Here is a 27,500-nt window from a genome sequence, read left to right on the forward strand (position 1 = left end):
TAAAAAGTAACAGCTATGCACTGCATATCTTCATACCTTCTAAATGTATATAAAGTGGGGGGTTTTTTCTCTAGAGAAACAGCTGTAGTGTGTATGAATGGTTATTTTTAAAACTGTGGATCCACATGTATGCACAGAAGGCCCCCTGATCTCTGAAGGAGAGGGAAATTGGATTTCTTAGGTGGCGGGGAATCGCGGTTTTTAATAAAAAGCGGCTGCTGGCGGGTGCTCCCTGGGGCTCTGTCAAAAAAAAGCCTCTGTAGGATTAATGGAGCCTCAATCAACCGGGTTTTTCATGGTAGCAAAAAGATTATATGGTACTGCCCTCTGGTGGCCATAGCGAGGACCGCAGCATTGCGCAGGCATATTTTTCATACTTTGGTCCTCTAATGGGACATGAGGGAGGGTCAACATATTCATAATCAGGGTCATTTACAACGTGCTCCAATGGCTCTTATGAACTGACACAATCCCATAGTCTAGCAGATTATTTTTGAAGTTATTGCTATTCGAAGGTTTATTCACGTTGCTGTATTTACAGTACATGCTTCTGTTGTGTAATTTGTAACATATTTTAAGGAGAGGTGGATGGGGACTGTAACTAATATAGGAGATCAGTCACAAATATTGCATTGTTTATCAGCAATGGAAACAAAGGAGAGCACAACTGATATGCATGAATGTCATTTTTCAATATTTTCATCACTTTATGTCAAAATGTATGTGTGATCAGAAACTAACTAATTAACAAACTAACTAACTAACGAATGGAATTATCAAACAGTAGACACAGCCTTGATAAATGCCAATCAATTGTAAACAAAAAGCGTGCGCACAAGATTTAAGGATTAGCATGAATGGACGCCCCTAAAATACCTCATGAGGACCACGGAAATCAATTTCAGGCAATTTAAAGAGAAAAGATGAAAAAATGAAATTTTAAAATGCTGTGTAGCCTACACATGATCCGATTTATTTTGTTTATCATTATATGACTATACTACAGCTACTTTTAAATTGTCTTTGTAAACATTAAAATGTATATTAAACCTTTTTTAGGACTTAACATCTTCTATGCCATGATGTTTTCTTGTAATAAACTTGAACTTGAACTCGCCGTTATTGTTAATTGTTTATTTTGTTGAAAAATAGACAAAGAAATTAAGCTGATTGTCCTGGTGGAGGAACATAAAGCGATGTGCCAAACCTGACAAAGATCCTGACAATGTCTACAATAAAGGTGTCTCGAGTTCCACGGACTGTGGAACAGGTAAAACCAAAATGGTTTGACTTAAAACTGGAGGCAAAGTTATAAAATTGTAGGAGCAACATTGCTGACTGGAATGACCAAGGAGGGCGACAGTGATATATTTTTACTGTCCTGTGCCAGTCCCCAAGAAGCTGAGGACAGAAAGCACCAGACCATGTTGTGGAATTGGACAGGAACGGTGCGTGGATCTCGTTAGTGCGTTGCACGAACTGAAAAGGAGGCGTCTGGGCAGTCGTGAGCCTCACCTGAGACATCGGCTGTGTGTAAAGAGAGGTCAACCATAGCAACACTTAATATTAATAAATAATTAGTATATAGTATGTCTAAGCAATGATTTGTACGCCCTATTATAGCAAACTTTGTGAAACTGTGTTTTATGGAATTTATATTCACCTCCACTTAAGCTTAATCAGGAGTACTGGAACGAAACATCACCCATTTTAATGTTGAATCCTGTTGCGTTTTCGTATGATATGAATAATTATAATATTCAATTGGCTTATCAAAATAATTTGCCATTCTAAATCAAAATAAAATATGAATGAATGGAATAATAAAAGCAGAAAACAAGCTTTGCAAACATACATGCACTCTCACATAAAAGCACATGCACACAGGAACAAACGCATGCAAGAACGCACACATCTGCAAACACACACACAAACACATACACACACACAGACAAGCACATACACACACACACGAACAAACACACAAACACATACATGAATATAAACATCCACACACACAGGAACAAATTCGTACGCAAACACACACACACACAGACATACATTAACACACACACACACACACACACACAGCGCACAAGTGCCCCCGTTGTGCGGGAATAGAGGATATAGGAATGCAGGAACAGATTAAATCCACTGGGAGAAAAAAGGGAAATGAGGTGTGGATGTCGCTATTATGAGCCCAAATAGGGCATGATTACTTATCACCAAGGTAATTACTGTAATTAATGGGAGTGCTCATTAGTAAACGTTGATAAATTGCTGTTTACTGTAAATGCATTGAAATGAGGTTACTCATCGGGGTAAATGCAGATAATCGATGTAATCGATGAACCAGCCTGAAGGAAATAACAGTAATCACTGTAAAATTTAACAGTTTGTTTACAAAGGTGCAGAGGTAGAAAAAAGCATCAAAAAAAGAAATAAAAAATGATAAGAAATTAGAGAGGAAAGAGCAGAGATAATAACTAATAATAACACTGTAGACACAAAACTCAAAACATCAAAACTCTTTTTCAATTGCTTGAATACAATACATATGAACCAAAAACCATTTGTTTGCTACATTACTTTGTTTGACCCCACCTTGTCCACATCACATCATATGACCTCTCTTGCTATACACTGGGGAAAGAACCTCTGTGCACGCCTGATCCATCCCAGGCAATCCTCAGCTGATAAACCCAGGCAGCCGTCCTCTGTATGGAATGGCACCACAAATTCATACCCCCTTCCCCCTCCAATGTCCAGCCATTTGTCTCCTCTTTCAGCCACTGGGTCCATTTTGAACAAAATCATTCCAAAGCGTAGGTCTCCAACTGAATCAGGTGCGATTGTTCTATTCGATAACCAATTCACAATCAGAAACACAATCAGCATTAACTTCAATCAACGCTTTCTTCTATAACTATTATGAAAACTTTTTTCATGGTTTTGAATGCATTTCAATATAGTATCAAGTGCTATCCACTTGAATTTTAGCCTAAATGTTTGAGTTTTGAAATTGTGTGTGTAAACATTTGCAAATTGAGCTGTAGAAATCTAGTTTATTTTTCAAGATTTTTTAAAACTGTGTCCATTGAAGGCATTTTTTTTCAAAACAATGAAAAAATGATTCAGTTTGGTCCACAAAGAGTGCTGACAGTGTGAAGAGATCTGAAAACAAAAGAAATGCTTGTTAGAAATGGTAAAAATACTGTAACTGCAAGTTCATATTTGACCCTTTGTAAGTTAAATGATTCCCTCTTTAAAAAGGGTTCTCCTAAGCATCCTAGGATTGCTTGAAGAACCTTTAATGAAATCGTTATTTTTGGGATGTGTCGATTTCTGGGATGTTTTCATCAACATTTAACTCATTGTCATGGACTATAAATGTATTGATATGTACTTGTTATATACTTGTCATTATGAATGTATTATAATTATTGTTATTATGGGTCATACCAGAATTCTCAAGGCTTTCCAAAAAGTTCAGGTTAAAAATAATAATGGCAAAATACCGTTTTTTACGATCACTTTGGTGCTGATCTCAGAGGTTTGTGCTGAGTTTTCAAAACCTTTGACATACTCTCATTTTCTTCAATGATTCCACTCTCTCCTACTGTTTCCACTATTCCCTTTATTTACAACCACAAAAAGACCATACTGAAACATGTATCAAGTATTTTTACTGCAATATTAAAGTATTGTAAAAACAAATTAACAGTGAAGCTAAAGGTATATTGTGTATGGGTCGATCTAAACAAATGTTCCTATTGTATTTCATGATAAATGAGTTACTTGAACCAAAGATTTTGGAATTGCAAGATTGCACAATGCAAGGTTTTGAACATAGAACAGGCTGTGTTGTGCTGACCTTTTTGAGTCTTGTTTATAAGGTTTTGACAAACTGGAACTAGATTCACCAAATCTATGATCTCCCAGTGCTACAAAGGAATATTCAGTATTCATAACGCAAAAGCAGTTTTTCAAAGTTCCGAGTTAACTCAGGGTACATTGGCCATTAGGCAATCTTGAGAGTGTGCGTAGTGATTTCCGATATTCCAAACCAAGAGTGATGTCAGATAGAAGGGTAGTTTACAAAGAACGGCTATAAAAATAAACAAAAACAAATGCTGATCGCTCCTTGTGTAGAGAGAGGACCAACATACTTTTTTATACACGATGCAGTGATGTGTATTATAACTGTCACCAGTAATAAATCTAAGAGCTGTATGGTAGACAGCGTTTAAAGACTTGTGGGTAGAAGCATCAGCATATCTACAAACTACTGCATGTCCCCATAATCCAGGGCAGAAAGTTGACTCGACTCGGCTATTCTTGTGTGAGAAAGCAGGCTTTGTGACTGAATAAGAAGCCAATTCTCTTCCTTGAATTTTAAAATAAGTGTTAAGTGTGATTTTCTTATCCTCAGATGCCTGTCCATAAGTATTTGGACAGTGACATATTTTTGGTTGTTTTCACTCAGTGCAGCAAACAAACAGTTGATAAAAAACAATAACTATGTGGTTAAAGTGCAGACTTTTAGCTTCATTTTCAGGGGTCTTACATCCATATTGCGTGAACAGTGTAGGAATTATAACCATCAGAGTCCCCCGAGTTTTAGGGACTTTCTTTCAATTGTTTGTTTGCTGAAGTACAGAGCAAAAACAAAAACAAAAAATTCACATTGCAAGAGAGCTAGTCCCACTGATCTGTAGGTTAAACCAGGCCTGTGATTGGATCATGCCGGATGCACACTATTTTAAGTCAGACTGTGATTGGATCATGCCGGATGCACACTATTTTAAGTCAGACTGTGATTGGATCATACACTATTTGAAGTCAAATCTGAAGGCATGAAGAGTGCCACAGTACACCTTAAGGCCATACTAATCTATATCAGAAATAGCAACACTACACATTAAGGCCATACTAATCTATGTCAGAAATAGCAACACTACACCTTAAGGCCATACTAATCTATGTCAGAAATAGCAACACTACACCTTAAGGCCATACTAATCTATGTCAGAAATAGCAACACTACACCTTAAAGCCATACTAATCTATGTCAGAAATAGCAACACTACACCTTAAGGCCATACTAATCTATGTCAGAAATAGCAACACTACACCTTAAAGCCATACTAATCCATGTCAGAAATAGCAACACTACACCTTAAGGCCATACTAATCTATGTCAGAAATAGCAACACTACACCTTAAAGCCATACTAATCTATGTCAGAAATAGCAACACTACACCTTAAGGCCATACTAATCTATGTCAGAAATAGCAACACTACACCTTAAGGCCATACTAATCTATGTCAGAAATAGCAACACTACACCTTAAGGCAATACTAATCTATGTCAGAAATAGCAACACTACACCTTAAGGCCATACTAATCTATGTCAGAAATAGCAACACTACACCTTAAAGCCATACTAATCTATGTCAGAAATAGCAACACTACACCTTAAGGCAATACTAATCTATGTCAGAAATAGCAACACTACACCTTAAGGCCATACTAATCTATGTCAGAAATAGCTACAGTACTCCTTAAGGCCACACAAATGTATGTCAGAAATAGCTACAGTGCACCTTAAGGCCATACTAATGTCACATTACATTACATTATTGGCATTTGGCAGACACTCTTATCCAGAGTGACGTACAGTTGATTAGACTAAGCAGGAGACAATCCTCCCCTGGAGCAATGCAGGGTTAAGGGCCTTGCTGAAGGGCCCAACGGCTGTGCGGATCTTATTGTGGTTACACCGGGATTAGAACCACCGACCTTATGTGTCCCAATTGTTTACCTTAACTATTTACCTTAACCACTACGCTACAGGCTGCCCAGAATGTATGTCAAAAATAGCTACAGTACACCTTAAGGCCATACTAATGAATGTCAGAAATAGCTATAGTACACCTTGAGGCCATACTAATCTATGTCAGAAATAGCTACAGTATACCTTAAGGCCATACTAATCTATGTCAGAAATAGCTACAGTATACCTTAAGGCCATACTAATCTATGTCAGAAATAGTTACAGTATACCTTGAGGCCATACTAATGTATATCAGAAATAGCTACAGTACACCTTAAGGCCATACTAATGTATATCAGAAATAGCTACGGTATATACAAAATGAAGAAGAAGTGTCCCTTATTTATATCCCAGGACATCTAATTTGGTCAGTTTATGCATTCCTTCTCTGAAATGGGATGTATGCTGTATGTGCTAAATCATTCCTCATTCATTCATGTTTTTAATTCAATTATATGTTGCTGTTCAATGTGTTGGCACCTGGTCAAGGAAAACTGAGAGTTAAAACTAAAAGTTTAATGCAAGATTTGAACTTGAATACATTTTCCATAAACTGGGTCACTGGGTCCCCAGGAATGAGTATGGGAACCATTATTTTACAGTTTTGATGTCCATAAATGTGGGTGTGCGCCTATTATTTTATTTTTTTGATACTTCATTCATTTTTTTGTATTGACTTTCTTAAAATTATATTTGAGTATTCATAAGTACAATGATTTAGCCACAGACCACAAACACCTGCTGGGTTTTGAGAGGGTGAAACATATCCCAGTCTGGATGGCAGAACAGTCTGATTTTCCCCTGCCTTTTCTAGACCGGTGCAGGTCTACTGCCACATGCTGGACATTTCCGGGAACATACAGAGGTCCTGGAGGAGGGCAGTGGAGCTTTCGCACCTGAAAAATCATTTCCCGCGTTCTAGGGTATGAAAACACCCACAAAAAAACTTTCAGACGAGAAGGCTGGATTTACGGATGGTTCACATAGCCAGTTACAGAGACTTGCCATTTACATCAGAAGGGTTCTTTTACATGCAGTCCACCAGTGTATTCTTGGGAGCAGCTCAGAAACAGTCTTTAGAAACATGGTTGTTTTTTATTTTTTTTACAATGAATTTGGCACTACTAAGCAAGGTCATTTTCCAAAACTGAGGACACAAAACTCAAAACAGATAATCACAAAATGCTAGACTAGACATTTACCTGAAGGCAATGCAGACAAACCTAAACCTATATCACATTTTAGAAACCGTCTAAGGTAGGGCTACTTAGTCTAGTCTATCCGTAATGAACAAAACGATTTCTTTTGAGTTTCTTATTTGCTGCAGTTCACAGTTTTTTAAAGTGACGTATCATTCTTTGTGAAACCACGCTTTAGCCCAACTATTGACACATTTCACTGCACTAGCAAAGGCTGCTGAGGAGGGAGGCATTTGGCTTTAGGTTTCCAGGGCATATGGCCACCTCTGGCGACTTGTTGATAAAGGGTAAAAACTGACAGTATATAAATGACAATGTTACTGCATATTGACAACTATAGGTAACATCATCATAAAGGTGTGCCGGGGGTCTTGCCATCACTCTGATAAAAACCCAAGCCTCGACTTATCCTGGAGCTACAGATACGTCATCCTGCCTCTCTAAAATGGAGTTTAGAGACTCTAAATTTGGAGTTTCTACTTTTCCAGCTAGTTTATTACCTTACCTTATTACTGTAACCTGCACAACCCATGTGAATTCATGTGATCGATTTCTTAGGACATTTTACCTTTACTTTACACATTTTCAGCCAGTGGAGGAGGGGCTCCCTCTCTATAGCCAAGTCCCTCCAAAGTACCTATTTTCTCACCACTGTTTGAGGATTTTTGCTCAAACACCTTCACCTATGTCTCTAACAGTTTGTGTCAGTAAGACTATTGCTTCACCTATGTCTCTATGTTTCCCACTCATTTCTCAGATTCATAATGGCTTCCTTAACTGTCATTGGCATAACTCTGGTCCTTATGTCGACAAATGCGAATAACAGACTCGAAAGGCAATCCAAAGCCTAGAATCAAGACTAGATACTGAAAGCATTCGTATATATGGACTAAGGAAGTGATTGAATACACCTAACTAATCAGAATCAGTTGAGAAGCCAACTATCTAATTATGTTTGTTCCATCATACACAAAATGGCTTAAGTAATCAAGAATAAACGCACATTGTATACAGTATACATACTGTATATTAACCTTCAAACGGCTAGTAGAGGCTTTAAAGTAAGAAAATACACTTCATTTCCAAAAGTGAGAACAGTCAAACATGGTGCATGTGAGGAAAAGAAAGAAATAACTTTCAATTGAATTTTTGCATTTCAATTGCTAAGAATTCAGAAAGAATTATTTGTAAAAGATTGTAAAGATTTTGAATGGCGTAACTCTACTCATGCAGATTAGCTCATGCAGTATGGATACAGTATGGATTTATACATTTTCTATGGGTAGTAAACAGTAAAATACACGAGTATGGACCATCGAGATACGTCAAAAATGAATCAGTTGCTCGACTCTCAACTGATAAGCCTTTGTTTTTTGAACGGACCAGAGTTGTCGATTACCGAGCGGTAGACGCTGTAGCTGATGTTGAGACGGCCTTTTCCGTTTCGCATAGCTAGCTAGCTAATAAACAAACACCGAACACAGTGTTGGAAACAGTAGATCGAATAGTATTCCTTAAATTATAAGCATTATAAATACAATATTAATATAATATTCGGACATTTTCTCCGCTATAATTTTAACACTGCCAGGTAAGTAGCCTTCTTCTAGCTAGCCTGATGGTTTGTTATGTAGGCTACCATTATTGCAGCTAGGTAGCTAGTTTTAATTAGTATAGTTTGCTATTCTATTACAGGTAGGTTTAAACTTTGAGGGTGACCAATTAAATGCATGTTGTAATAGTCAACCTGTAACAAATCGGTCATTACGTTATGTAAAAACAAAACAAACACACAAAAAAACACACTAGCCCGCTAGCTAACTGATTTTACATGGCTAACATAGTTAGCTAGCAAAAGTTAGCTAGCAAGTCAGATAAAACTAATGTAATGTTAAGTAAACATGCAGCTGCTAACTAGCCAGTACATCTTAATAACGTAACGTTAGCTAGCTAGACTAAGTAGCGTTAGCGTTAGTTACTAAGACATGATGTTGTTGAACGGGCTGGACAGCTGTTTACTTGTGGAGAACAACATTGTGGGTAGCTTGTTGTTAACCTTTAGGTTTATAGCGGGCTATAGTCGATAAAGTGCGAATTCCTGACTTATAACTGTTATTGATATACCCACTGATTTATACAGGCGAAAATATGCTAAGCTAGCTAACTAACGTTTTCAGCTTGTGCGAATCTTCATTAGCCAAACGTAGCGTTCCAACTTTGAACTAACTTCCGGGATTAGGTGAAACAACGCGATTGAATGGTTATTTGCGTTAACCGTTATTTTATTATATATATAGATATTGTAATTTATGTATTTAAATGCAGAATCATATAGTGTCTTACACAAAACTAATTCTGAGAAGTGATCTAGTCTGGAAAATGCCAGAAAATTCTGGTACATGACAGCACACTGTTGTTGTGTTCTCAGCTCAATGGAAATTATGCATTTTTACAAGAGAAATGTCTGTTATCTTGCCTGACTGAAATTTCTACTCAGCAGCACAGGCTTTATAAGTAATGACTTACTTAATAGTCTCACTATAATATACTATATTTAATGTACTAAATACTATTTGCATATGAAGCAGTGTAGTGCAGTAGCCTAGTATTCTGTGGTGGATGCCTCACCAGGGCATAACTGTTTGGATGGTGACCAGCCACCCCAATTTTGGGGCCATGAGTGTAACTAGCTGTGTCATTGGCTTGCTGTTTATTTCTCTCCGTGTATTGGAGAGCCAACAGCCTAATATTACTATGACAATATTGCTGTGGTTTGTGTATTTTGACATCCAGTGCAGAGTCTATGGTCTAGACGGCTTCACATTGGCAGGAACAGCCTGGCTTTGATTCTCTCTGTTAATCGATTCACACACATTCAATCAATGGTGCTGCGCTGAAATAATTCATGATGTGTTGTCCTGTGCATGCAGTTGTTTATGGAGACCAGACCACCCGTCAGGTGTATGTTTCCTTTGGATAGGCTGGCTAACAATTCAGACTTGTTTTTTTCCACCCTAGTTCTCCATGGTGGTGGGTGTGACCTCGATGGAACCACCCAATAAGCCTGGAGCCAATCAGGTGGCAGATGTGGTATTTGTCATTGAAGGAACTGCCAATCTCGGTCCTTATTTTGAATCTTTGAGGAAGCATTATATTCTGCCTGCCATCGAGTAAGTATGGGCAAACACTTTTTTTTATCACTGACAGCGTATAACCTCACCACCATTCTTGTTTTTTTACAATGGTAATAACTTTGTGAATTGACCAGTATTGCATTTTTGGCATGTTTCATTTAGGGCTGTTTTGCTGCTGTATCACATGGCAACGAAAACAGGGCAAAGAAAGAACCTGTCAAAGCAATGTCCGCATTAATTGTTGTCTTCTCTTTCAATAATTTCCTAACCGCTAAATGCTCCTGACGTGCTGGTTGGTGTCTTCCATGGCAGTTAGTGTGTGAGTGTGCTATATAAATGGCAACCATTTAATCATTTATTTTGCCGCTTCACAAAAAAATATGAATTGTCCTCAAGCTCCATTTTTTGTGTGTGTTTGCTTAGCATTTTTCACCAGAGAGAAAGAGTTTTGTTTCATAATAAGAATAATAATAAGAAGAATAATATGAAGATTAAGAATAATAATAGTACACTGTGTTTGCATTGTTTAAAAAAATAAAATAATGACATTAATCTCAAGGGCCAGTAAAAACTGATGGATGTTTTATTCAGCCGAAACCAAAGAAACAGAAGTAGTGTGTTTTGCTCGCTGAAATCAATTTTTGTAAATGTATTGATTTCCTGTTTCACTGGGCTCTGCAGTGGATTGACAGCACTTTATTGTATACGCTTGACTGAAGTTTTATCTAATAGATAAAAGTGCAGCACTGTGTTTTTCACTGTGTTTTTCAATCAGACTGCAGCTGCAGTACTGTTAGGTATTATCCTTTCTGGTGGGTTAGGCTGAATGGTTGGTAATGTTCACTCTTTTGGATGGTAATGTTGTTGGTAACGTGTGTAAACATGTGGTTAGTAATGCGGCCGGTAATGTGTGTAAACTTGTGGTTAGTAATGCAGATGGTAATGTGGATGGTAATGTGTGTAAATGTTCGGTTAGTAATTAGGACGGTAATGCAGACAGTAATACATGTAAACATGTGGTTGGTAATGTGGATGGTAATGTATGTAATCGTGTGGTTAGTAATGTGGAAAGTAATGCGGATGGTATTGTGTGTAAACATGTGGGAAGTAATGCAGATGGTAATGTGGACAATATGGTGTGTAAATGTGTGGTTGGTAATGCGGATGGTTATGTGGACGGTATTGTGTGGTTGGTAATGCGGATGGTTATGTGGATGGTAATGCATGTTCACTCTTTTTTCGCAGGTGCTTTAATGGTGGGCCTCCAGCAGAAACAGACTTTGGAGGAGATGTAAGTTCCGTCACCTTCGTTTTAAAATTCAAATTGAAGAAAATTATTTTAGTAATTATCGGCTATTTGGCTATTTGACCTGTTCATTCATTATTATTCAGGTGCATGTTATGGTAATATATAATCTCGCCATGTTGTGTGTGTGTTTGTGTCATCTGTATGGAGCAGCTCTATGCTCATAGTGTTCAGGGTTCTCCCAGGACGCAGTGAGTGTCGGAGGAAGTGCCTCTCGTCCCTGGAGAGTGTTTTGTGCAATGCCTACACTATTAATACCTGGGAGGACCCTGGTCTTGGACCTGTCATTAAATTATTCGCCAAGCCATGTTCAATAGCCCGTTGTTGCTGTTACTTATACATACGTCCGTACATAACCATACCTAACGCATACGTTTTTTTCCTGCTGAATGTCTTCCCTTTCCCTGTTTCTCATAGTACGGGGGAACTCAGTACAGCTTAGTTGTGTTCAACACGGTGGACTGCGCCCCAGAATCCTACGTCCAATGCCACGCGCCCACTAGCTCGGCCTTCGAATTCGTCTCATGGATCGACAGTATCCAGTAAGGACTACACTTCCCACAATGCAGTGTTGAATTTCTCATGTCACTCAAGCTTGTTCCCATCTGTACTTTCATCTCCATTAATTTTATAAGCCTGGCTTAAATACTTGATCATTTTAGTGCATGCTATTCAAAATGCACATTTAACGTGTTTTAGTGTAAAACAGACTATTACTTCTAATTGAACTTTTCAAATTTGGCATTTAGGCTTGCTTAGGCATGTTTTTGAAAGCACTTTTGATTCTTGCTACCTCCTCCTCCCTCATTTGGAGTATCTGTTCGTGCTCATCACGCCCTCTGCTGGAGAGCACAGGCCTGACGCCCCCCTGTGTGCCATGTCAGCCGCCCGGTGTCATCACAGTACGGCTCCTGATCCAGACTCCCTCAGACAGAAATCGAGGGAGGGCACTTCACGTGCTGCCTCAGTTACTTTGAATTAAAAGTAATTCAACTACTTGCATGTCACGTACATATTTGGCCCAGGTCTGGTGCAAACTGCCAGATTGAATTACCTCGAGTCATGCTTGTGGTAGAGGCATCTGGGTGCTGACGTTCTGTCAATGTGTTTTCGCTCTCTCTCTCTCTCTCCCCCCTCTCTCCCCGTGTCTCTCTCTCCCTCTCTCCCCCCGCTCTGTCACACTCTCACTCTAGTAATGTGAAACAGCACGATACAACCTCTCTCTGTGTACAAATGCAGTAACGTTGCTCTCTCTTTCCCCCCCTCTATCCCACCTCTCTCTCCCTCTCTCCACCTCTATCCCCCCTCTCTCTCAGGTTTATGGGAGGCGGTGCGGAGAGCTGCAGTCTCATAGCGGAGGGGCTCTCTGTGGCTCTGCAGTTATTCGATGACTTCAAGAAAATGAGGGAGCAGATGTGAGACACACACTGACCTGCTCCGCACACTGACACACTGACCTGCTCTGCACACTGACACACTGACCTGCTCTGCGCACTGACACACTGACCTGCTCTGCGCACTGACACACTGACCTGCTCTGCGCACTGACACACTGACCAGCTCTGCGCACTGACACACTGACCTGCTCTGCGCACTGACACACTGACCAGCTCTGCGCACTGACACACTGACCTGCTCTGCGCACTGACACACTGACCTGCTCTGCGCACTGACACACTGACACACTGACCTGCTCTGCGCACTGACACACTGACCTGCTCTGCGCACTGACACACTGACACACTGACCTGCTCTGCGCACTGACACACTGACCTGCTCTGCGCACTGACACACTGACCTGCTCTGTGCACTGACACACTGACCTGCTCTGCGCACTGACACACTGACCTGCTCTGTGCACTGACACACTGACCTGCTCTGTGCACTGACACACTGACCTGCTCTGCGCACTGACACACTGACCTGCTCTGCGCACTGACACACTGACCTGCTCTGCGCACTGACACACTGACCTGCTCTGCGCACTGACACACTGACCTGCTCTGCGCACTGACACACTGACACACTGACCTGCTCTGTGCACTGACACACTTACCTGCTCTGCACACTGACACACTGACCTGCTCTGCGCACTGACACACTGACCTGCTCTGCGCACTGACACACTGACCTGCTCTGTGCACTGACACACTGACCTGCTCAGCGCACTGACACACTGACCTGCTCAGCGCACTGACACACTGACCAGCTCTGCGCACTGACACACTGACACACTGACCTGCTCTGCGCACTGACACACTGACACACTGACACACTGACCTGCTCTGTGCACTGACACACTGACCTGCTCTGTGCACTGACACACTGACCAGCTCTGCGCACTGACACACTGACACACTGACCTGTTCTGCGCACTGACACACTGACCTGCTCTGCGCACTGACACACTGACCTGCTCTGCGCACTGACACACTGACCTGCTCTGTGCACTGACACACTGACCTGCTCTGTGCACTGACACACTGACCTGCTCTGCGCACTGACCCACTGACCTGCTCTGCGCACTGACACACTGACCTGCTCTGCGCACTGACACACTGACCTGCTCTGCGCACTGACACACTGACCTGCTCTGCGCACTGACCCACTGACCTGCTCTGCGCACTGACACACTGACCTGCTCTGCGCACTGACACACTGACACACATCCTCATCAGTATCAGTGAGACGTGCTCATCTGTGGTGTTAGAAGCTGCAGGCAGGAGGCCGCACACTCTGACAGCTCTCTCTCTCTCTCTCTCTCTCTTTCTCTCCTTCTCTCCTCAGAGGGCAGACTCACAAGGTGTGTGTGCTGCTGTGTAACTCTCCGCCTTACCTGCTGCCCGCCGTGGAGAGTGTCAGCTACACCGGCTGCACAGCAGACCGCCTGGTCCAAATCATCCGCGATGTAAGTAACCAACTACAACACCCAGAATCCTGCAGAATCGCAGCGACGCTGGGAAATGTAGTCTGTGCATAGGGGAGAGATTTCTGTGTAGGCTCAGTCATTCAAGTATACTCATTTGGGAGTGCTTGCCTAACATCACGCTCAGCACAGCCGTTCACTCGAGAAAGGCATAACGGCAAAATGAATAAAATAAATAATGTAGAGTAGTCTTAATTTAAGTCTAAATTAAGTAGAAGCTTAATTTTTTTAAGTGAAAAGTGCCCCGCGCCGGAAAGCTGTGTTTTAGCTCAAACCCTGGATATGTGTCGAGTACATGATCATCTCCCCAGCAGCACAGCTGTTTGGAGGTGCTGCAGTCTTGTGAAAGAACTGACCTGCGGTAACCCCTTTCCTCTTCGCAGAGAGGCATCCATTTCTCCGTGGTTTCTCCGCGGAAGCTGCCCGCTCTGCAGTCCCTGTTTGAGCGCGCGCTGCCCGTGGGAGCTACGGCCGAGTCCGCCCATCCCGATTACAGCCAAGACCCCCGTCACATGGTCCTGGTGCGCGGCATCGCCCTGCCCGGTGAGTGTGTAGAGCGTCTATAGGAACTGGAGAGGGTGGGACGGTCCTGGAGATGAAGCACCAGGAAGTGTGTCTGCGAGTAAGAGCTTTCTACCCTTTGACTTCAGTGTCAAAGCTGATTTATTGTCTCCCAGATTACTGGCCTTTTATCCATAAATATGAAAAATATGTGAGAAACTTCTCATTATAGAGTAAAGTAAAGTGAAAAGTAAGTGAAGGTTTGGCACTTCTATGGGAAAGTACCAGAATCATTCACAAAGAAATCTGAGAGAAAAAATGTAAATAATTGTTTGTTTATTTTCTTTTTATACAGTTACAAGGAAAAATAACACTGCACAAGACATTTGTATGCCAAGTTGGCACAGGACTTGTTCATTGCATTTTTACTATTTCATCCCACCAAATTAGAAAAGTCTCCTTTAACCCTTGTATCAATATAAAAAAGGGTTAAAGGTACAATAAGTAAGAGAGGAATTGCAATAACAAACAACCTCAAACCACAACACGTTTTATAACTAGATATGTTTTCTTCGCTTGGGTAATAACCAATGTATACAGAGTTTCAGTGATAGCTTGTCTGGAATACAATTTGGGCAGCTATACATTCCTGTTATCTCTTCATGTTCAATCATGCATGTTCAGCTAAACTGTTATTTGTCTCAAACTGTAAGTTACAGTTGCATCATTTGTGGTTTATGCTTCCCACAGTCTATAATATAAAGTGTTATCACACAGGTCAGTGTTCTCGTGCACTGTTTTGGAAAGCTGACAGTAACAAACGTGAAGGAGCCTGCGGTCTTTTCGTATTTTCTAGTAACAAAATGTTTGCCGAACATCCGAATGTTTGACTTTTTGAAATCTTGACTTTGGTGTGCTACAGAACACTATATATTTTGTAAGTTTTAACTTTAGCTAACCAACTATATTTTGAGCAAGAAAGTTATTTGGCTATGTAACTAGCTGGATATATAACTAAGATATGATAGTCTACCACGAATGATGCAACTGTAACTTACAGTTTGAGAGAAATTAAGGTTTAGCTAAATGGTTAAACGCGTAAAGAGATAAAAGTTACGTCCAAATAGCCAAGAGATTATTGACAGAACGTTATCGTTCATCAGTGTGGATGCTATCATCGTTATGGTTATAGCTCTACTTATATTTATAGTTCTTGCTGTGGACGGGCCTTAAGCCTGCCAGAAAAGAAAAGACAAGACCATGAACAATAATGGAGCATAATCTTCCACCTGCAGTGACACTGCGGCACTGGAAAAGTATAATAGTACATCTGTTTAGGGTCACAGTCTCCAGGCAGAGGGATTTCCATGTTGAAGCAGGCGTATTGATCCGTGCTGAAGCAGGCGTATTGATCCGTGCTGAAGCAGGCGTATTGATCCGTGCTGAAGCAGGCGTATTGATCCGTGCTGAAGCAGAAGTATTGATCCATGCTGAATGCTCCCTTGCTTTATTCTCCCTCCAGTTGCCCCAGGGGGAGGGTCAGGGGCCGTGTCTCTCAAACCGGCTTTACCGCCTCAACCAATGAGTGTCGCTCAGCCTCCTCCCGGGACCGCCTCCCAGGCCGCTCCTGCAATGACCACAGCTCCTCCGTACCAGGTACTGAAAAAGGGGCGTCGTCTGTACGTGTTTGCCTTGTGTTCCCTCATGTTAGAGAACATTGAGGGGAAAAAAGAATGACTGCACTTAAGTTGTAATTTATGTGGTGTAATTTGGACAGCACCACAAATCTGAATTCAATTCATTTTAAAATGCTTTATTTATTACTGTGAAATACCATTTGTAAATTACTCTGATACACTGATGTTTATATAGTAGCAGATATAGACTGAAGACAGTGTACACATGTAATTGAATACCCTCCCTCCCTCTCTCTCACTCCTTCTCCCTCCCTCTCTCTCCCTCCCTCTCTCTCACTCCTTCTCCCTCCCTCTCTCTCACTCCTTCTCCCTCCATCTCTCTCACCCCTCCCTCCCTCTCACTCTCACTCTCTCTCTCTCCTTCTCCCCCCCTCTCTCCCCCCCTCTCCCCCCTCTCTCTCTCCCCCTCTCGCTCTCTCTCCCCCCTCCCTCCCTCCCTCTCTCTCCCCCTCTCGCTCTCTCTCCCCCCCTCTCTCCCCCCTCCCTCTCTCTCTCTCTCCCCCCTCTCTCTCCCTCCCTCCCTCCCTCTCTCTCTCACAGCAGCCTCCCTCTCTTAATGCCGCTCAGGTTGCCGCTCAGTTGGCTGTTGAGGCAGCAAACAGCCAGAAAAGGAACTGTGAGTCTGTCTCTGTTCGTGACTGTAACAGTAATTATCATACTATATTGTGGTCATGACTGTAACATTAATTCTCTCTCACTGTAGTACAGTGGTCATGACTAACATGAATTCTCTCTCACTGTAGTACAGTGGTCATGACTAACATTAATCCTCTCTCACTGTAGTACAGTGGTCATGACTGTAACATTAATCCTCTCTCACTGTAGTACAGTGGTCATGACTGTAACATTAATTCTCTCACTGTAGTACAGTGGTCATGACTAACATTAATCCTCTCTCACTGTAGTACAGTGGTCATGACTAACAGTAATTCTCTCTCACTGTAGTACAGTGGTCATGACTGTAACATTAATTATCTCACTGTAGTACAGTGGTCTGAACTGTAATAATAATTTCACCGTAACAGTGATTGTTATTGTCAGTGTTGTACAGAGGCTGACCTTTGTGCCTTCAGTGACTCTACCTTTCCTCTTCTCTCAGTCCCTGGAATGGTGAATCCAGGCCCCCCGTTCAACAGCCAATCAGCTCTCCCATCGGTGACGGGGGTGAAGCTCGCGGCAGCCAGCCAGCCCAGCCTAGCGACAGTTACCACGGTTCCTACCCCTCACATGCCCCAGCAGCAAGCCACCCTCCCTCAGCAGCCTCAGCAACAGGGCCCTCCCCCAGGCCAGCCCACAGCCAACCAGCAGCAACCACCGCCCCCACAGCAGCAGCAGCTGCCCAATCAGCAGACGCCTCCATCCTCCCAGCCTGGCATGGTGAGTGGGTCTTGCAGGGTGTATTACCCTTACCCTAACTCTAACCCTAACTGTAGGGCGTATTACTGTTAGCCTTACCCTAACTCTAACCCTAACTGTAGGGCGTATTACTGTTAGCCTTACCCTAACTCTAACCCTAACTGTAGGGCATATTACCCTTACCCTAACTCTAACCATAACTGTATAGCGTATTACCGTTACTCCTAACCGTATAACCCTTACCCTAACTCTGACCGTAACCCTAACCCCCTTACCCTAACCTTTTATAGTTATTAGCACTGGAATGGTGGGTATTATCTTTGGAAATCTATTAGCACTGGAATGGTGGGTATTGGCTTTGGATAGCTAATAGCGCTGGACAAACAAAGTTACTTGCCAATGTGTATTTATTGTAGTCCATCATAGATGGTTAGTAAAAGCTATTTGAAATATATGTTTTATAACTTATGAATCTTCAGCTCGCTGTCCCTTGTAATTGCTAAGCGTTCAAATACTTTTTTGTTTTGTAGTGAAGTTGTTTTTGTTTTGTTTCGTTTTAAAGTTTACAGGGCGGAGCGTCCAGCGTCCTCTTACAACCTGGAAGAGCCATTTTGTGCGCTTGCAAACAGAGCATGTCACCACTCAGTATCAGCATTCTGTAGGCTCCCGGAGGGAAAATGGCTGCCCCAGCCCTGTCTTGCCTAAAATCCCACTAATCCGTGAAATCCTTTCCTTCCTTGCACAGGGCCGCAAGGAAGACGGTACTAATAGACAGTAGGCAATCACACATCTATCTTTCTCGACCATTAGCACTATTTATTCTTCATTTATTTGGTTTGTACTAATGGAGTTATCTTAATTTGTTTATTTCACAAAGGTGCAGGCACGTATTTATGGCTCTGGTTGCTTTTATCCCTTTATTTTAAGCACCAGCTCTTTCTGCTGCAGGCTATTGGCAACCTGCTTATTTAGGATTCTGATCTCTATCACTGTGATTTCTGTTGTGTTGCTTCCTTCTAATTCAGTACGAGGCTGTCTCTTAAAGAAACAGCGGAAGTGTCTGCATTAGCCGTAGCGGTGTTATACAGACGGTGATAATTAATGGCTGTTATACGTCTTGCCGTTTTTCATAAGGACTATTATAAATGTCATGCGATTTTGGCTGCAGAGGCAAAAACAAAAAAACAAAAAAACATTGCCCCAAGAAGATGACAAGGCTTGTGGTAATCGGGTAGAGAAAGATTACTGGAAAAACTGCAGTTTAAATAGGGTGCTACAGACATTATTTGACAAGTTTTCGGCTTCGGAACATCTGAGGTATACCTATATTTCATAATTGGGACAGCCCTAAATATATGATGACTTAACAAACTAGCGAGGCTATATTGAATATTTGCTGCCAGGTTGCTGTGTCTGGAGTGGACTATATCCCATTGCTGCGAGTGCCCTAGTTATTTATAGGGGCGTCAGTGTAGCGCCTTCCCCGCACAGATTCAACTCGTCTTCATAATGCATGAATTTGTCAGAGTAACGGCCCGTGTGGAATATGTACCCGTCCGCGCGCCGAACAGATCTGTCAACGCCGGCCCTCAAAAAATGGCCGCCTTATAATACAGCCAGTAGGCACAATGTCTGTTCATTTATATAAGAGATAATTCCCTGTGAACGAGTCAGTTATGAGGAAATAACTGCCCGACAGGTTGGTGCTACGACCTGCTGCGAAGCAGGTATATAACACTTATTCCATGGCTAACTCGCCAAAGTAATGTAGCTATGGATTTATTAAAGATCTATCTCTGGTTTATTATTAATTCATTCATTAATTGAAACATCAGAACCCCTCTAGCCAGCAATGTCTGTTTAATTATCTGCTTGTAAAAATTGTTGTGAAATTGTTATGCACAGCATGGAAGTTACTTGTGAGTCTTTCCCTTTGCACAGTTAGCTGCAAGGTATTCTGTGTGGTCTCGGTTTGGACGTCACGTTGCCCTTGGAAAATACGTCATACTTTGTTGCAGCTAATGAGAGCTAATGAATTAGTAATGAGTTGCTAGAAAAAAAGAAGAAGGAACTTTTATTTTTAACTAGACAAGTCGCATCAGCTAATGCTAACTAACAGGCGGAAACAACCCGCGTTTGGTCTGTACACTGCTGGGTGCCTGTCTCAAACGGTATCGTACACTACGTTTTCCAGAGTGAATCCAAGCATCCTTATTTGAGTATGCTAAATATAACCGGGTTCAAGTCCAGGTCACGTCGAATGCTCTGAAAACGTGGAGCAGAAATGAGGACGGTTGCACACTGCAGAGAAGGCCCTGGACATTTTAAGATGTCGGCACGGCCTTGTAATGCGCAGCCTCCTCAGCGGAATGCAAGTGAACGCGCCAGGAATGCGAGAATGTACACATTTTAATCATTTTAATTATTTATTGACAGGAGGAAATTACGTTATGGTGGACTTATTGTTGCTATTGTTTTAGATGGGTCTCATTTTCTAATGTTAAGTTATACAAACTTGTGGCTATTGATTCATTCTCCGCCGCGTCCACTTTTTGGGCGTCTTCCTTTCCGTGACCCACTGTCATCAGCCTCTATATACGGGCTATATTGGATAAATGCTGCCAGGTTGCTGTGTTTGGAGTGCACTATATCCCCGTGCTGTTTATGTTGAACATTGCCTTCCGGCCGGTTTTCATTTCGCAGCAGTGCCACGGCGTGCCCCGTTGCGTAAACGCGGTGGTTTATTTAGACGTTTTTTTAATCAGTTGAAAGTGCGATAGGTATCCACTGGGCGCGGTCGTCTCATTACGTTACATTACATTTTTGGCATTTTAGCAGACGCTCTTATCCAGAGCTACGTACAGTTGATTAGACTAAGCAGGAGACAATCCTCCCCTGGAGCAATGTAGGGTTAAGCCAAAGGCTGTGCGGATCTCATTGTGGCTACACCGGTAACCGCGATGTTTTGCCTCCCCTCAAGCCCGGCGTGTCGGCAGCACAGCCCAGCTCCAACCCCATCGCCCAGCAGCAGCCCGTGGCCAATAAGGTCATGGCGTGGAGCGGAGTACTCGAATGGCAAGAGGTGAGTCGGTCCTGTAAAGCCGCCATTTTGTTACTTTGCAGGCAGGAAAGCAGGCATGTGCTGTCAGGAGCATAAATATTTGGTCATTGACAATCTCATTGTTTTTTTTAGCCGTCTACCACAGGAGTTGGAAGTAAATAATGAATAGGAGCTCAAAGTGCATACTTTCAGCTTTAATTTCATTTTAGTATTTAAATCTAAATTGGGTGAACGGTGTATGAATTTCCCCCTAATTTTAGGGGCTCAAAAATAATTGCACAAATTAACATAATCGTTGATTACATAACATTACATTACATTATTGGCATTTTGGCAGACGCTCTTATCCAGAGCGACGTACAGTTGATTAGATTAAGCAGGAGACAATCCTCCCCTGGAACAATGCAGGGTTAAGGGCCTTGCTCAAGGGCCCAACGGCTGTGCGGATCTTATTGTGGCTACACCGGGATTTGAGACCTTGCCTGTCTCAGTCATTTACCTTAACCACTACGCTACAAAAAATGTCATTTTTTATACTTGATTGCATATGCTTTGCATGCCATGATTTCCTGATGTCAATGACCTACCAACATCATCAGATTCTGGATATCTTAGAGCTCATATTCAATTTGAGCTCATATTCATTATTTACTTCCAACTCCAATATCCTGTGGTAGACAGCTAAAATAATAATAACTTTGTCAATGCCCAAATGTTTATGGACCTGACTGTATCATCCAATATTGCTCTATGATGATAAATTATATACCATCACACATCCTATACGCATCATATACTCAGTACACCAGCTTGTTAATGCAAATATTTAATCAGCCAATCATGCGACTGCATCTTAATGCATAAAAGCATTCAGACATGGTCAAGAAGTTCAGCTGTTTTGCAGACCAAATGTCAGAATGGGGAAGAAATGTGATCTTAGTGGCTTTGACCGTGGAATGATTGTTGGTGCCAGACAGGGAGGTTTTAGTATCTCAGAAATTGCTGATCTCCTGGGATTTTCACGCACAGCAGTCTCTAGATTACACAGAAAATGGTGTGAAAAACATTCAGTGAGCAGCCGACTTGTGGGCAAAAAAGGCTTGTTAATGAGAGAGGTCAGAGGAGAATGGCCAGACTGGTCAAAGCTGACAGGAAGGTGAAAGAAACCCAAATAACCACACATTACAACAGTGGTATGCAGAAGAGCATCTCTGAACAAACGTGTCAAACATGGATAGGCTACAGCAGCAGAAGACAAATAAGTAAAAAATAAGTCAATAAATACCCTTTAAAGTGCTCACTGAGTGTATATCGCCCATGATATATCATCATTGAAGATTCATGAAAATACAGTGCAGTCCATAAGTATTTGGACAGTGGTACAATTTCTGTTCTTCTGGCCCTGTACTCCAGCCCCTTGGGTCTGAAATTAAACGATGAGCATGATGTTAAATAGACTTTAATTTGAGGGTTTTACATCCATTTAATGTGATCCATGTAGGAATTACATCCCTTTTTATACATAGTACTTCCATTTTAGGCGAGCAAAACTAATTACTGTTTGTTTCTCAGCTGTTTCTGATTAGTCCGGTCCTTTACTTGCTTCCTTAGTGAAGGTATGAGGAAGATTTCAGTATGTAGTCTTGATTCTAGATTCACTAGAGGCTGCATTTAGACGTCATATTCATTGTTTCATTTCAAATCCAATGTGCTGGAGTACAGAGCACAGTATATCGTCCCTGATCATGTTTGAAGTGGGCTTGAAAAAAAAAAAAAAATATGCCACGCATAAACTACAGAGGTCATCTTCAACCACAGCCAGAATTTAGACCTGTCTGCAATAGCATAGGCATGTTTGTGAGATATGAATATCAATAATATGAGTCAAATCAGCCGTTCATCGCCTGGACACGCTCATGCTAGTAGCTAAATCACACGTGCTGCTCACCTGTAGATTTTGCCGAAGTAGTTCATTTAAGTTCCTCTGAATACCTCTCGAGTAGTGGCCCCTCAGTCCAATGTGGATTTATAGGAGGTGAGTGGCGTGTTGGGGCGGATCAGTGGGTTTAGACCGTAGACAGCAGGAAGAATATGGACCAAGTGCCTGTTACAGCACCCACTGACTATCCCTGGGCTTGTGAAAAGCGTTTTGAAAACGTGGAACTAAAGTTTACCGGCGCCGCCATGTTGTACAATTTGGGCAGTAGGGAAGCCGATGTGGCTCCTCCTCTAAGGGTGTGAGAGAGAGAGTGACGTAATCCATCCCCAATTCATCCACAAAGTATTGCAGTATTGTCCTAATAACACAATGACTTAAATAAAATTGGCACATGGGGAGTCATTAAATTAAGAAAAATCACCAAACCGACTACGTTTTCTTGTGGGGAAAGATGAATGACTGTATTTTGACCGCAATTGTACCATTGACTTCGCATTGAATGACCTAGACTGTGCCTAGAGCAGTCTCTCACAGTCTCTCAGCATGACCAGGAAATGAGCTTCAAAAAAAGAATTCCGGCATTTGCCGCTTGGTTTTGCGACCGAGGCTTCCTGTTTTGGGATTGGTGCAGCCCACCCTGTCACAGTCACAGTCTATTTCCCTGTCTGTGCCCGCTGAACGTGGTGGTCGGCTTGGTTAGTCCTCCTCTTTGTGTATGCTAACTTTCACACTTTGTCGCCTCCTCTCTGACTCCTCCCCTTCCCCAAACACCTGCCCCTCTCCTTCTCCAGAAGCCCAAAGCTGCGTCAGTGGACTCCAATATAAAACTTACCCGCTCCCTGCCCTGCCAGGTGTATGTCAACCAAGGCGATAATCTGTGAGTAAAAAAAACTTCATCTCCCATCATGCCATGTTTTTACGTGTCATTTTGATTGACTATTGAGTATTTCTACAGGGATTCTATAAAAAAGAATTATTATGAGAACTTTTAACGGTGCTGCGCATATAGGAAATTTGCTAACTGGTTATGTTGAATTCAAGAGGAATTTAGTTGCCTTCAAGAAGAAATTGGAAACTCAAAGAAGACAAGGACAAAAAGATTGGAGAGATGCTAAGTTACAGAGAGAGATATACCGTAAGATAGCCCACACATCTCCTGCAGTGGACAAAAGGACTCTTTTCAGAACAAGGGCTCATGGGAGAAAATGACTTGTGTTTTGATACTGGAGCAGGGCGTTTTGGGATAAGCTACCAGAGCTGAATGCTGAGGCAGAGTACCTGCAGAATGTAAAAGATATTGATGCCTTAAATTGCTACTTTGTTGACTGTTTTACCAGGGAGGGGGTTACTCATATGCCAGAAGGCATACCTCAATACTCAGAATGTCTTAAACAATATTGAGATCGAGGATAATGAAATACTAGATAAATGGCATAAACTAAAGACAAATAAGGCAACAGGCCCAGATTGTGTTTTCCCAAGGGTACTCAGAGTTACGGGAGATAATTTTAAACCATTGGCACTTATTTTTAGACAGTCTTTAGAAACTGGAGAAATATCAGATGACTGGAAAAAAGGTAATATAGCACCAATATAGAAGAAAAGGGACCATACTGATTATTTCTTGAAAATAATAACATTATAAGGGATCGCCAGCATGGTTTTTGTAAGGGTAGGTCATGCCTGACAGACCTCTTTGAGGGACCTACCAAGTGTTTTGATGTTAGCATGGCTTATGATATTGTATATTTACATTTTCAAAAAGTGATAAGGTACCACATGACAAAATCAAAATGAGGACGGTAGGAATAACAGGAGCCATGTCAGAGTGGGTTTGGAACTGGGTTAGAACACAAAGAGTAGTTGTAGGAGGAACCTTATCTGAGCAGGGTATTGTGGGAAGTGGAGTCCCACAGGGTTCAGTGTTGGGGCCACTGCTCTTCCTCATTTGCATAAATAACCTTGATAGAGGCATTGAATGTACTTTAGTTTAGTTCGCAGAAGATACAAAGCTAGGAGGTTTAGCTAACAGTTTGTAATCTACTAAACTAGTCCAGGACGTGTTCAACAGGATCCAGAAGTGGGCTCAAACCTGGCAAATGAAATTCAATACAGCTAAATATAAAGTTCTACATGTGGGAAATAAATTCATACGGCAGGATTATTTTATGGGTGGTACAAAATTGGATAAGTACTCAAGTTGAAAAAGACTTGGGGCTAATATTTGACCAAAGCCTTTCAGGTTCTTGTGAATGTGTGGTAGCAGTGGAAAAGGCCAACGGGATGCTAGGATACATAGCCAAGAGTATTGAGTGTAAGTCTAAGGAAGTTATACTCGCCTTATACAATACTCTTCTTAGACCACACTTGGAGTACCGCTCTATAAGAATGATAAAGAGGCACTGGAAAAGGTTCAGAGAAGGGCAACCAGATTGAATCCATGTGTAAGAGTTATGAAGATAGACTTAAGATGCTTAATCTCTTTAAGCCAAATAAAAGGCGACTTAGGAGGGATTTTATTGAGGGCACACGTTGAAATTGGCAAATTCGGTACAGATATTACTGTGTGGAAGAGTGGTAACTAGGTGAAATAGCTTGCCAGGACATGTAGGGAGAAACACTGGGGGGATTTCAAGACCTGGCTTGATACAGTACTAGATTATATTTAGCTTTTAGACAAACTAAGCAGTAGGTACAATTAGGGGTCGGAAAAGGTGAACATTGCTGGGCTGAATGGCCTGTTCTCGTCATTACATGATGTTGTGTTATGTTGGGGTAATTGTGTGGGACACAGCACTGGTCTCTGTAATGGCTGCCCTGAGTAGGCTGCCTGGCACACATCCACTTACGTTTGAAGACAAACTGAAATCAAAATTCACATTTTCCTCAATTTAGTCAATTCGTCATAACCATCCAAACACGTCTTATTATATTATATTATATTATGCGTATATTCCGATAAAATTATAAAATCGTAATACTTGTGTATTTTCACATCAGGTTTTGTTCTGTCCACTTCCTGGAAAACAAGATGTTACGAGATTTAACGTCATCATGTACCAGCAGGCGTATATGTCGATCAAATGTAAATTTTCTGTTCCCCTCCAATGAATATCCTTTTCACAGACTGTGAATTTGATGTCAGAAATTCCCACTGAAGATCCGTTTCACTCGTGTATACCCCATATTGCTGGAGATAGTGTTGCTCTAACTTCCGTTTCAGCTTGTCTTCAAAGGCCCTGTACAATCGCGCTTTAAGTGGTTATTAAGGAATGATAAAGATGTACTTCAAATGTATAAATAATGATAAAACTTTTGATATAAAGTATGTGTTGGTTTCTGTGGATACTCACTTCAAAATGGCTGCCCACCCAGTGGCCATGTCGCTGACCAGTCACAATCAGAATCTCCTTCAGTACCTGATGCTCTTGTAGCGGCCAGGGTAAGAGCTTGCTGTAAAATGGCAGGTGTTGTGTGGTGATTCTAATGGCCCTGGCTCTTGTTTCTTTGCGCAGAAACGCTGAACAGTGGCCTCAGAAACTCATCATGCAGCTCATCCCCCAGCAGCTACTGGTGAGATGGGCCCCACTGCGCTCTCTCTGTCTCTCTCCCTCTCTCTCTCTCTCTCTCTCTCTCTCTCTCTCTCTCTCTCTCACTCTCTCCCTTTCTCTCTCCCTCTCTCTCCCCCTCCCTCTCTCTCCCTCGCTTTTTCTCTCTCTCCCTCGCTCTCTCTCCCTTCCCTCTCCCTGCCCATCCTCAGCTCCCCTGTTTCTGTCTACACAGCCCTCTGCTCTCTCACCCCCTCTTTCCTTCACTGGATCTTCTCCCTTTCCTCTCTCTATCTCTCCCTTGCTTTCCCTCACACTGTCTTTCCCTCTCCCTCTCTCTGACTTTCCCTGTCCCTCTCTCTGACTCTTTCCCCCTGTCCCTCTCTCTGACTCTTTCCCCCTCTCCATCTCTCTGACTCTTTCCCCCTCTCCATCTCTCTGACTCTTTCCCCCTCTCCATCTCTCTGACTCTTTCCCCCTCTCCCTCTCTCTGACTCTTTCCCCCTCTCCATCTCTCTGACTCTTTCCCCCTCTCCATCTCTCTGACTCTTTCCCCCTCTCCATCTCTCTGACTCTTTCCCCCTCTCCCTCTCTCTGACTCTTTCTCCCTGTCCCTCTCTCTGACTCTTTCCCCCTCTCCATCTCTCTGACTCTTTCCCCCTCTCCATCTCTCTGACTCTTTCCCCCTCTCCATCTCTCTGACTCTTTCCCCCTCTCCCTCTCTCTGACTCTTTCTCCCTGTCCCTCTCTCTGACTCTTTCCCCCTCTCCATCTCTCTGACTCTTTCCCCCTCTCCATCTCTCTGACTCTTTCCCCCTCTCCATCTCTCTGACTCTTTCCCCCTCTCCCTCTCTCTGACTCTTTCTCCCTGTCCCTCTCTCTGACTCTTTCTCCCTGTCCCTCTCTCTGACTCTTTCACCCGTCCCAACCAAAGCATTAAAGAGTACATAACACAGGATACATTTAAACCTCTCTCTCTCTCTCTCTCCCTCTCT

The 27,500-nt window shown here is 42.2% G+C and overlaps 1 protein-coding gene across 5 annotated transcripts in view; it reads left to right on the forward strand.

Annotated features, from left to right (window-relative positions):
- The first annotated feature begins 8,441 nt into the window (after positions 1-8,441).
- The window catches only part of med25 (mediator complex subunit 25), a 29,367-nt gene continuing 10,308 nt past the window's right edge, over positions 8,442-27,500 (forward strand). For 2 of the 5 annotated variants that reach the window (XM_061225204.1, XM_061225208.1), the window contains exons 1-13: positions 8,442-8,628; positions 10,056-10,207; positions 11,417-11,462; positions 11,895-12,019; positions 12,794-12,892; positions 14,265-14,385; positions 14,787-14,946; positions 16,427-16,560; positions 17,142-17,217; positions 17,701-17,978; positions 20,938-21,039; positions 23,749-23,834; positions 26,473-26,530. In XM_061225204.1, coding sequence (XP_061081188.1) covers positions 10,062-10,207; positions 11,417-11,462; positions 11,895-12,019; positions 12,794-12,892; positions 14,265-14,385; positions 14,787-14,946; positions 16,427-16,560; positions 17,142-17,217; positions 17,701-17,978; positions 20,938-21,039; positions 23,749-23,834; positions 26,473-26,530 — 1,431 coding nt within the window. In that variant the 5' untranslated portion in view covers positions 8,442-8,628; positions 10,056-10,061. The remainder of the gene's footprint in view (positions 8,629-10,055; positions 10,208-11,416; positions 11,463-11,894; positions 12,020-12,793; positions 12,893-14,264; positions 14,386-14,786; positions 14,947-16,426; positions 16,561-17,141; positions 17,218-17,700; positions 17,979-20,937; positions 21,040-23,748; positions 23,835-26,472; positions 26,531-27,500) is intronic. The other 3 variants (XM_061225205.1, XM_061225209.1, XM_061225206.1) reach the window with 2 other exon arrangements.

This window comes from Conger conger, chromosome 16, assembly GCF_963514075.1.
Source record: "Conger conger chromosome 16, fConCon1.1, whole genome shotgun sequence".
NCBI lineage: Eukaryota > Metazoa > Chordata > Actinopteri > Anguilliformes > Congridae > Conger > Conger conger.